This window comes from Danio aesculapii, chromosome 18 (genome assembly GCF_903798145.1).
Source record: "Danio aesculapii chromosome 18, fDanAes4.1, whole genome shotgun sequence".
Taxonomy (NCBI): Eukaryota; Metazoa; Chordata; class Actinopteri; order Cypriniformes; family Danionidae; genus Danio; species Danio aesculapii.
This window is the reverse complement of record NC_079452.1, coordinates 56,389,439-56,401,884: the sequence shown is the minus strand read 5'-3', so window position 1 is coordinate 56,401,884 and position 12,446 is coordinate 56,389,439. Positions and strand designations below refer to the sequence as shown.

The following is a 12,446-nucleotide window of genomic DNA, read 5'->3' as shown; positions in this document are numbered from 1 at the left end:
AGGTCTTTGGTTTGTCTTGTGATGAGATTTATAGGTTGCTTATAATAACATGTCCTATTGTGGATTTGTTTCAGCCGAAGACGGTCTTCATCGAGTCCTTCATCATTTTCCTCCCGCTCCTCATCACACCGGTCTTCACGCTCATCCTCGCGTTCTCGTCGGAGTCGTCGTTCTCGTGGCTGCAGGGACCGAGACAGCCGTTACTCCAGGTCTCGCTCTCGCTCACGTCGTCGGTCTGACTCACGGTCACGGCAGCGCAGTGGAGGAGTAAGTTCAAGGAGACGATACGACAGGACAAGGTCTCGATCTGTGGATCGGGGGAGAGACAGGATCAGAGATCGGGACAGGGGGAGGCGCTACACGGGTCGTAGACGAACCAGGCAGGAGAATTTCTTAAAATAATAAACCCTTATGAAATATTATACAAAAGTTGTGAAATTGACAAATTAAATGCTTTGTGTCTTAGATCTCGCTCACGTTCACGATCAGTTGATCGTTATCGGCAGCGAAGTCGCAGTTCTGCATACAGGAGGGGCGGCAGTATCAGTCAAAGCCCCTCACGTTCACCTGCTGCAAGCCGCAGCTCTTCCCCCTCCTCCCATTCTGCTCTACCTGGCTCTGCTGCTCCAGACAAACTGAGAAAGTAAGTCAAAGTGTCTCTAGTATGTTTTTTTTTATATAATGTGTATATATATATGTGTGACAGGAAATATATCAATGTATATCAATTTGACGGGAAAGAGCTGAGCCAAAAAATAACAAATCAATCGAAATAAAAATGAACAAAAAACAAAACATTTCTCAAAGTGGGCAAAAGTAATGCAAAATAATTTTACCTAAACGAAAGTTAAGCAAAAACAACGAAAATCATAATCATGTCAGCAAAATAGACAAAAAACGAGATCAAAAGAAAAAGCGCTCTTTTCCGTTTTTTCTGACGCCCTTTTTATATCCACGCGCCACGTCACCCAATAATGATAGATCGGTCTCCTGACCCAATCAGCTGTCGTGAAGGCGGACCTACAGAAATGACAGGCATGGAGAGGGCAAAAGAGAGGGAGAACGGGTGGAGATGCACGGATCAGCTGAAATGACACCCGAATCCGCGGCTTCATACTAATCATCCGCTCGCACATATAGTTTTATCTGATAGCCTATATGTATCCGCACCCGATCGTCACTTCAATAATTTAATTCTTTGTTTTAGGCATGATGATAGGTCAACATGGACATGCATTTCTGATAGTAAAATAATACGTTAATCTTAAACCTTTTAAGCAAACATTTATTTATACAAACAAAAGTTTGTCTTTAGACAACATTTTCTTCATTTTCAAATAGATACAGAAAGTAAGAATAAGACTTTTTAGCTTATACAGATACAGTAACAAGATAACAAAAATTATCACATAAACACAGCCCGGACCATCTCCCTACACAGCCATCAATACCACATCAACACAGCCCGGACCATCTCCCTACACAGCCATCAACACCATATCAACACAGCCTGGACCATCTCCCTACACAGCCATCAACACCTCCAGCCATCTTCCTCTCCCCCGCTGCACTTCTGATCAGTGAGGATAATGTGCGTCAGATCTTCAGTAAACAGAAGAAAAGGAAAGTGCCAGGCCCAGACGGTGTTTCACCAGTCTGTCTGAGAACCTGCGCTGACCATCTGGCTCCCATTTTCTCACAGATCTTCAAAAGATCACTGGAACAGCGCAAAGTTCCATCCTGCTTTAAGCGCTCCACTATCATCCCAATCCCAAAGAAGCCAAAGATCACAGGACTCAATGACTACAGACCTGTTGCCTTAACATCTGTGGCCATGAAGTTATTCGAAAGACTGCAGTCAACATGGGACTGCATTATACGCTACAACATCTGGACAAACCAGGGAACTACGCAAGGATTCCACTTGTGGATTTCAGGTCTGCCTTTAACACCATCGTCCCATCGCTGCTCGAGTACAAACTGACCCAGCTCTCTGTTCCTAGCTCTGTCTGTCAATAGATCACCAGCTTTCTGACAGATAGACAGCAGCTAGTCAGAATGGGCAAAATCACATCCGACAACCGCACCATCAGCACTGGTGCCCGCCAGGGATGTGTTCTTTCTCCACTGCTCTTCTCCCTGTACACCAACGACTGCACCACAAAAGAGCCCTCCATTAAACTCATTAAGTTTGCAGATGACACTACTGTTATCGGACTCATCCGGAACAGTGACGAGTCTGCATACAGACAGGAGGTGGAGCGGCTGGCTTTATGGTGCAGATACAACAACCTGGAGCTGAACACGCTAAAAACAGTGGAGATGATAGTAGACTTTAGGAGAAACCCCCCTGCACTTCCTCACTCACCATCATGAACAGCACTGTGGCTGCCGTAGAGTCATTCAGGTTCCTAAGCACCACCGTCTCTCAGGATCTGAAGTGGGACATTCACATAGACTCTATTTTGAAGAAGGCCCAGCAGAGACTGTACTTCCTTCGTCAGCTGAGAAAGTTCAACCTGCCACAGGAGCTGCTTGTACAGTTCTACTCAGCTGTCATCCAATCCATCATCTGCACTTCAATCACCGTCTGGTTCGGCTCAGCTGCCAAAACCAGCCTCCGTAGACTACAGCTAATAGTCCGGACTGCTGAATGAATCACTGGCACTACCCTTCCTCCACATCAAGAACTATACTCTTCCAGAGTGAGTAAAAGGGCTCGCAAAATCACTCTGGACGCCTCACACCCAGCACACTTCCTGTTCGAACTGTTACCGTCTGGTCAGCGCTTCAGAGCACCAAGCACAAAAACAGCCAGACACAGGAAAAGTTTCTTTCCTCAGGCTATCTACACTGGAAGCTTCTGTAGTCAAAAATTCCTTGTGTGTGTGTGAAGCACATTTGGCAATAAAACTGATTCTGAAATGGTGTCACTTCAGCCTAAACGGCAGCTATGTTGTGTTTATTTGGCCTTTTTCTTTGCACTGTTCAAAAACAGAATAGCATCTACTGTGCCTGGATTCGCGATTCCGCCTCGCCTCCAAAACGCGACCAACTGCACTGAATGAGTGTTCGTTTGCACAGCGTGTTGTAGGAATGAACAAGATTCTCCTCGCAAGGCGCTGCAGTCTAGGAAATAAGCAATCTTGTTTCTCCCAGAACGATAGCAGATTTTCCACTGATGACTCCTTTAACTAACTGAAACTTGAACAGTGGGCTACTCTTGCACTTTATCCATTATTATTGGGCGTCTCATATCTTCCCATTCTGCAAAGCCCACTTTCTCACTGGTCCACTGTCATGTCCCGCTACATCCACCCGCAATTAATCATAATGTATTTTTTTATTACCCAACCCGCCCGACCTGCGGATTATCCGCAGGGCCATTCGTGCATCATATATATATAAATCATTCCAAGTTTAAATGATGGGACAATCGAAATGAATAGGGGGGATAACTGGGAATAGAATACAACCAGGAACTATGCTCCTAACTACAGCTCTAGACTACAGCTCTATATGTATATATACTATATACATAATATAAAAACACGCCTTTGTTTCATGTTCTTCAATGCAAAGGTGCTTTCTTCATGAGTGGGCCCTCAAGACTAGTTATACAGTATGTTATACATGTTAATCAGGAGTGGTAATTTAGTAGTCATTAATACTGTATCTGCCATGTGATTGGATATTTTTTATCTATATTATTATAATCAGTAGTCCATTGTTAGTGTGTTAAATCAAACCATGATTTTTCCCCCCATGAAATTAAAGTGTTTTAGATGTTAGTATCAGTATTGTTAGCTTTTTAAGATATCTATAAGCTAGTGTGCTTCAAAACTGCCAAAATTCACGTTTAGAAGACCTCATACTTCAATTTCTCATCAAATCTTAACCAATCAAATACTCTAGTGTCTAACATGCCCCGCCCACTTCAAACTGTTTTTTCAAATGCTTTTCATTTGATGCACTTGAGCTCAACAACTCACTGGCAGAGTGGTGATTAAACAGCTACACTGTTCCCCACACTCTTCGTTTTGGTTGAGATTACGTCAAACATTGAATAAAAATGCATATTTCAAAGCACTTTACGGGAATTTTTAAGAAGAATCAAGCATTTTTATTTTAAGGCCTTAGAAACATGCAAATCAAATGTATATAGAAGCCTTTATAAAAGTTCTGCAAAATGCTTTTATGTTGCTATCTTTACCTTATTACATGCCTGAAAAGTGACAAGTTTCTCTTTTGTTGTGTTTGTTTGATCTCCTACAGGCCTGAAACTCCGGGTGGTAAAGAAACTGGAGCTGCCAAAGTCAGTAAGAATTTGATACATCTTGAATTTGTTGCTAAAGACTCCGCCTCCCTCACCCCTGACAGGCTGATGCAGTTAACATTCAGGCTGGGTCTTCTGCCAATCTTACGGCTCTTCAGAGAAACTATTTTCTCGTTTGAAATGCGTGTGATTGCCTGTCCAGTTTGTGATCACCTCCCACTTTTTGGCACAATGTAGTGTATTTGTTTTTGTTTTTAAACAGCAGCCATATTGCACAACTTCTTTTGGTTTTTTTAGTAAAAAAGAGACAGGGAGTGGCGAAATTTATCTTTAACTGGGTGTCCGCGGGGTCTTAATGTCTTGATCTAAATTTTAGGCCTTAAAAAGTCTTAAATTTACTAAAATTATTGTGTTGTAGGTCTTAATCTTTTTCTTAATTCCCTTTGTTCATGTATTGCTACCCAATCTGGGGTGTGTTTTCGAAAACCATCATTAGCCAACTAAGGTCGCAAGTTCCGTCATAACAATCATAGTTTGTTAATTTGGCTTTTCCCAAATCCATCGTTCCAACGAACATACTGCGTCTATGCCCTATTAATTTCGAATGTTCCAACATTTAAACTTGGAATGATTAAAAAAAAACATTAAAGTCATCTCTCATACGTGTAATTTGCTTTCAAAGTATTTTTACAGTTCCGTTTTAGTGATCTTCATATTGACAATTGCGTTCCCATTGCAGTGCATTTTGAAAACATTTATGCCATTTTGAACGCAGCCATTGCTCATGAGAAAAGCTATAGGTGACCTATTATTTAAAAGTGGAATTTATGTTACATCTCCAAAGCTTGTGAAAACAAAAATATATAGCATATGTTTAGGCTTTTAATTTATAGTAGGTTATTTATTAGGAAATGTGGCCTACTGACAGTGACATGGGCCTGCTGGTTAGAAGATTTCTGCAGTATTTAAATATGCCAAATTGTAAAAGTAGACTTTTCAAAAAAACTAAAATAAATAAATAAACAATATTCTACTTAATAACTCTAATGAATAACTATAAATTAATAATAAAAATACTACTAATAATAATAATAATATTTTTTATTAGGTAGGACTTTTTTTTCATTTCTTAATAAATAGCCTACTGTAAATTACAATCATTAGCGATTTATATGATTTATATATGAGATGATATGTTTTAGAATAGAATATGGAATATTCTTAATATTTGTATATATTTCAGTTAATATGGAGAGTGCATGTTTTTTTTTTTTTACTAAAACTAGCCTAATATTGGATTAAAAAAAAAAATCAATAAATATGTGTACCTGTAAAACAGCATAATTTGCACAAAAAAAGAAAAAAAAAATTCTAAAGAAGTTGTTACTCCACCTCATTTAGAGTGTAATTATGGACGTTTTACGTTGGGAAACACTCCTCACTACATTGTTCTTTTCCCAAACTATGCATCGTTCTATGGTAGTTTAGCCACGAGTTATGTCGTTGTTTGGAAAATGCACCCTTGGCCAACACCCATACAACAATCATCTCAATAAAACTTTAAACTTTTTATTTAAAACTGTAATTTTTAACTCTATTTACCATAATGGTTTTATTATTTTCCTTACAATAGCATTTGTTTATACATTCTCCGTGTATTTACTGCTGAGAACACCGACATAGACACATTGTTGTGCATAGATATATTTTATTATAGTTTTTAAAACATTTGTCCATTTTTTATTTTAAAGTTTATATTGGAGAAAAGTGTATGGATACAAGGAGGGCTTGCTTGTTTTTACACAATATTTAAAGTACTTTGCAAAGAAATATAAAAATATATATTTTTTTTTATTATTAAAGTATTATTGTAGTATTAAATGTATTAAATTATAATTGTTTTTGATGAGGCAAATAAAATCTTTTCCATCAGGGCCATTTGAAAAATTCCATAGCGTTTAGCTCTTTATGATTCTAAAATTTCATTCATAATGGTCTTAAAAATGTTTTGGTCTTACATTTAACTTGATGAAACCTGCGGAAACCCTGTTTAAGTAATCAAGATATTTCCATTTGCCCTACTTTGAAATTGTTGTAGATTTATATTCTATTTAGAGAAAAGAAATACATGTACTTTTATTCATTTTACTGACAATCTGTATAAAAGGTTGTTGATCGACACTTGTGAATGAGCACAAGCTGATGAAAGGAAAACTATGAAGGAATAATGGCTCGAAGCAGTTAAACAGCTCAGGTGTTACTTCTGCACTGGGCTTGTCAAGGCAGGCAGGGCAACTTCACTCAGTCGCACACACAAACACACCTGCGTAAGTCAACACACATATTCCTTGTATGTAAAAGTTGAACGGTTTCAATGAAGCTTCTTCTGAAATGGCTACAGTAGCTGCCATTTTGTAACTGTCTTATCGAGTTGGCCTACCTGAACCGTGACGAAGAGGTGACGAAGACGAGTCGACGTAGCTCTGCACTGTTGCCTTCGTTGTACTGTTTACACTTTGCCATATACCAGCCAATACATCAACAACATAAACATCACGTGCATGTCTGTAAAACAGGACCTTTACCATGTATGTAGTTTAAAGTGCTCTTGTTTTTCTACGACACAATATAAAGCTATTGAAATAGAGCCGTTGTTGCCGGTTGCTGTTTTTGTCTGAGCTTTCTATCCTGCTTGTTTTAAAGTCTTTGTATCCATTGCAGCCCAAAATGACGCCTCAAGAAAAACTCAAACTCCGCATGCAGAAGGCCCTGAACAGGCAATGTAAGTTACTGATTTAGGCATACAGCCTTTTTATAGTCTATTTATTTTAGGCATGTATGATATACTGGGTAATAGTGTAATAAAAAGTAACGATCACTTAGTCTATAATAATAACTTTAATAATCCTTTTTAAATGCAAGTTATTATTTAGTTTTATTAGATAAAACTACTAAAACTTTAATTACTTTTATACATTTTAAATATTTTCAGCAAGCTACCAGCAAGGATGAAAAAGTGACAACATTAATATTTAAATCAAATGCTGCTGTTTTGAGCTTTTTATTAAAGAAAATCTGACAATTCAGATATATTTAGACTTTCTACAGTGCTTTTTGAAGGATTTAATTAATCTAAATCTGAAATCTTTTTAAAGACACTTTTGGCTTAGCATTCAAAGCAATTATGAGCAATTCCAGCGTTATGGATGGGACATTTGCAGTAAAATCTCAAAATATAAATTCACAGAGAAAGTAAATGTTAACAGTAGATTGAAACATTAGTTTATATCTTCCAAAACAACTAACCATAGAGTTATGGGATCAGAAAATATCAAGCTGTAAACATGCTTTATATTTATGGATGTGATTAAAAAAGTTAGCGAGCTTACAGTATACATTTTCATGGCAAGGTTGACATTTGCATGGAATTGCTCTTATACTGACCTCAAACATTTGAACAGTCGATATGGATCAATTTTGTAAAGGTGTTTTAAGCATAAAAAAATTATGTAAACAATAATAATAACAATAGAATGTGTCCTTTTTGTTTTTTATTTGTACATTTTTTATTAGGTTTTTTGCATGAAAGGAAAATTATAAAATGAATGTTGTAATTGATATTCTATGTTGTTGTTAACACTACCCCAATAAATACTTCCATCCCTCAACTTCCCATTGAAAAAACTAAATGAACATAATAAGTAAAAAAAGAAATAATTAAAGAATAAAAAATGTACAATAATAATAATAAAAATTAATAGAAAATAAAAAATGAATCTGAATAATAAATATGTATTCATATGTTATTGCTAGAGAGTTAGCCAGAAAATTATCTAAAAAGGGGACAAATTGTCAAAGGACATTAAAGAACCTGTAAGTGATAGTCTTAATTTTTTCCAATTTAATGCAAGTTAACACTTCTTTATCCATGCATCTAAAGATGGTGGAAAGGCATGTTTTCACTTTAAAAGGATGAGATGTCTTGCTAGTAAAGTAATAAAAGCTAAAGCTTTTCGGACTATTGCTGAAAGGTTAGCATCTACTGCCAACCCAAAAATGTCCAGAAGTGGATTTGTATTCAGATCTATGTCGAACGCATCTTTCAGAGTTTTAAATATTTTAGTTCAATAATCAAATGATTTCCTTTTTGTTTGGTTTTTTTTGAGCAAATAGTAAAATACCTTAATACACTTTTACTAGGGCTGCATGATATTGAAAAAAACTGACATTGCGATAATTTGCATTTCTGCGATATGAATATAATTTCCCAAAATGACTTGAGTAGCTATTTGGAAATAATTTATAGTTTTACATCGATTAGGATGATTTTGTTGGATCTGCATTATATATTCAAAAACAAAGCTTTAAAATACAGATGAAAACAACAGAACACAGATAATAAAAAATGAAATAAACAGCACTTTATGGTTTTTGGTGGAATCTGACAATATTGAAGTATAGAAATGGGATTATCAAATCGAAAATAACCCTTCGTTTTTACAGATGTTTTTCATTTTATAAACAAAATTAATTTTTGTAAAAGCGGCAAAACTTAAATTTTTTTGGGCCCAATTTTTTTTCAATTTGCTTTCAATTTTACAATCGTAAAATAGTAAAAATCTTTCACATTATTAGATTACAGTTCAAATTCACAATAACTCCACAAATCCTGTGTACTGCACTATAAAAAATGTAGGATTCCACACCATTCATTCATGTTGTACCAACACAAATTGAGTAAATTAACTTAAATTTAAGTGGATTAAACATTAAACAGTTAAGTTGTCCCAGAAAAATCTCAGGAATTAGGTTTCAGCACATTTTTAAATTAGCTTTAAATGTTTTTAAATCTAAATCTTTTTTTTTTTTTTTTGAGTGTGAACTGTGGTTCCTGGTTAATTATAATCCAAACTTGACTTTGCACATACTTTGCAATATTAATGCTTAAACCAGGGGTTCCCAAACTTTTCAGCCCACAGTCCCTAAAATAACAATGCCAGTGACTCGCGACCTCTAAATTCCTTGAAGGTGATTATAAATATACAAACGTTGTGCACACAACAGTAGGCCTATATACACACTAGCATATTGACTACTCGAAAAAAAAATGCAACAGTCTATCAACCATATCATTTTTATCATCATTTATTCACTTCTTTAATTTAATATTAACCTCAACTAAAGAGACTGATGGACACAATTTTTTCATCACAAGTCTATTCTTGGTTTAATTTTGGAGACCGCCAATCAGAGATCATCCTCAATATTCAGTTGTGGACTGTATTTATTTTTAATGTATTTGAAAATGTATTGTCCCGACCCCTACTTTGGGAACCACTGGCTTAAACGATATATTGTTACTGCCAAAATCACTCTGGACCCCTCACACCCAGCACACTGCTTCTTTGAACTTTTACCTTTTGGTCGACCCTACAGAGCACTGCGCACCAGAACAGCCCGACACAGAAACAGTTTCTTCCCTCAGGCAATCCATCTCATGAACCCTTGATGATAATAATTGTGGAACCAACATCACTACTTGCTATACACTTTTATACACATATACACTTATTTAACAACACACTTTACATGCCAATTTGCACATAACAGCTGCACATATAATGTTGTATATAGTAATAAACACGTACATACACTTGTCAATCTGTATATTTGCACTCACTACTTCTATTTTTTTTTTAATATATTTATTAGCTGTTTTTTGTCCTGTCTCTGTAATTCTGTTGCACTGTAGAAGCTCTGTCACGAAAACAAATTCCTTGTATGTGTGAACATACCTGGCAATAAAGCTCTTTCTGATTCTGATTGTGCAGCCCTAATTTGTACCATGATTTACATAAGACAACCACTAATATGTCATTCAGTGCAACAGTTTATATACCAAAAAAAATCTGTTTGTAGCCCCAAAATAACAAATCATTGGCATTTTATATTAGTTAAATAAGATTTTATTTTGTAGTCATGCAATTTTGTAGTCTTGCTCTTTTATATATTTACAGGTCATACATATACACACTTGTGTAAATGTAATTTGATGCAACACCAAACTTGGACATTTCATCTTTGACCCATATATACCACATGTTTCTAAGCTCTCTCTCTGTTATGGGAAAGCTGTGTGAAATAATAGCCTGTTGACCCTGTCTCACCTTTTGCTTTCACCTTCATCAGCCAAGGCGGATAAGAAGGCAGCACAAGCTAAGATCCAGCAACAAGAGCACAAGCGACAGGTAAACGTGTGGGTGTACCTGTGGTATGTGGGTGGGAGGAATAGAGGTAGTTTTGAGTTTTAACAACTCATGTTTTTCCCCCTCTCACATCACAGGAACGAGAAGGAGTTCTTCGCGCAATGGCACGGAAAATACGCATGAAGTGAGTCTGAGCATGTACATACATGTGCAACCCATTCATGTAGAAACTGTCCTCTGGGTTTGTGAAGGAGAGGATACAGTTTGGTCACTGTTTGGTCTTGCAGGGAACGGGAACGGCGGGAAAAAGAGAGAGATGAATGGGAGAGACAGTATGGACGTCAGAGTCATTCGCCCTCCCCCAATGCCAAATACAGTGAGTATCTGTAAGAAAAATCCCTCCTTCATATAGATGCCAGTCATGTTGCTATCAAAATGCTTGGTGTGGATTGAATTGAATTCTTGGTAGTGAAGGATTCTGTATAGATGTACAATGTAGTAGTCATTAAAACATATAACTTAAAGAAGATTCTAATCATAAATCTTGAACAACCCACAGGTCGGGACTACGGCTCATCGAGAAGGTATGCTAAAACCAGTCTGGACCGGCCGCACTTGTCCATTTCATCTTGACGTACTGCTGTTTGACCTCATTTGAACCATTTTTGCTGTCTTTCTCAACAGGAGATCGCGCTCAAGGTCACGGAGTCCTCATTACCGGTACTGAAGAACCAGCTGATAAAAGAGACAATGAAACATCAAACAGATGGTTTAGGAGTGATTAAAGCAGTTTACATGCAAGTTTGGAGGGAAATTACAAATAAAATGAATATCACTCACTGCAGCTTCTCTTACATCTTTTAAGGATGCAATGGAAACCAACTAAATCCTTTCTTAAATTGTGAAAATTAACAACATCATGCTATAGAAACGCATTTGAACTCTTTATATTACACAGAAAACATGAATTCTTCTGAATGCTTTGAGCTGCTAGGATTCTTACAAAGCTTTGCAGATTGTTTTCGGCCGAACTTTGATAATTATGTGGAAGATTAGGATGAATCCTCTTCCCTCATGTCTTAAAGCCCCATTAAAGAGTGTTCACAAACAAAAAAATACAAACTGTCGCCATTTTCTCACCCTCATGTTGTTCCTAACGCGGCTGACTGACTTTCTTGAAAAACATCATTGACTAACTTTGATTTAATCTGTTGAAGAAGGGAAAAAGGTCAGCAAGGCTGAGTAAGTGACATGCTTGTGTTTTCTAGGTAAACCTTCCCATTTTACCTCATTGTACATAATATCCTCAACGAGAGTAAATTTCTTTTAAAGAAAAGGCAGATTCTAATTGCTCATCTTTTTCACTCAGTAATGTAAATGTCTGGTGGTTCTTCTATTAAAAACAATCATCGGTGACCACACATTTTGACAGAAATAAAAACCTAAACATGAATGAAAGATAAACTTGGCTTGTGTGGTGTTTCTCCTGAGGAAAAAAATTAACCGTTTGTTTTTGGTGTTACGTTACTGCGATGACGTGTTGTAAATTAACCGCCAGATGGCGTACTTAACCAATTAGAAACTATTGTGATTTGGCGTAACTTAAATTGCTGTCATATTATTAACTAAAATTTTGTTCACTTCACACACTTTAACGAACAGTTTCGTCTACATATATTTGCACCCGCCGTCCACAAAAGAGAAGCAGGCGTCTGAAAGTAAAGCGACAGTTACTTTGGGTTTCGAAACACGCCGGACAGCCGAACGAACACCTGTCTCTCAGTCGACCTCGATAAAGCCACTTCCTCTTCACCCACATCCTTAACCAGCACTTTTTATTGGTGTCAGAGCAGCAGCTCCGCGCTGTCAAAGCAACTATTTACACAATTCGTCCAATACGACACATAAGTTAGATAAGTAAACGGAGAGTTTAAATTGTTTAATGCGGTGGTTGTGAGAGTGGA

At 36.9% G+C, this 12,446-nt stretch overlaps 1 protein-coding gene across 2 annotated transcripts in view; it reads left to right on the top strand.

The window, feature by feature from the left end:
- The window catches only part of clasrp (CLK4-associating serine/arginine rich protein), a 32,681-nt gene extending 20,735 nt beyond the window's left edge, over nt 1-11,946 (top strand). Inside the window, exons 13-21 of one of the 2 annotated variants that reach the window (XM_056477880.1) lie at nt 75-380; nt 467-643; nt 4,276-4,315; nt 6,998-7,058; nt 10,466-10,524; nt 10,620-10,666; nt 10,770-10,858; nt 11,042-11,066; nt 11,167-11,946. In XM_056477880.1, the coding sequence (XP_056333855.1) occupies nt 75-380; nt 467-643; nt 4,276-4,315; nt 6,998-7,058; nt 10,466-10,524; nt 10,620-10,666; nt 10,770-10,858; nt 11,042-11,066; nt 11,167-11,209 (847 nt within the window). In that variant the 3' untranslated portion in view covers nt 11,210-11,946. Of the gene's footprint in view, nt 1-74; nt 381-466; nt 644-4,275; nt 4,320-6,997; nt 7,059-10,465; nt 10,525-10,619; nt 10,667-10,769; nt 10,859-11,041; nt 11,067-11,166 lie in introns of those variants that run through there. The other variant, XM_056477881.1, reaches the window with a different exon arrangement.
- Nucleotides 11,947-12,446: the final 500 nt, after the last annotated feature.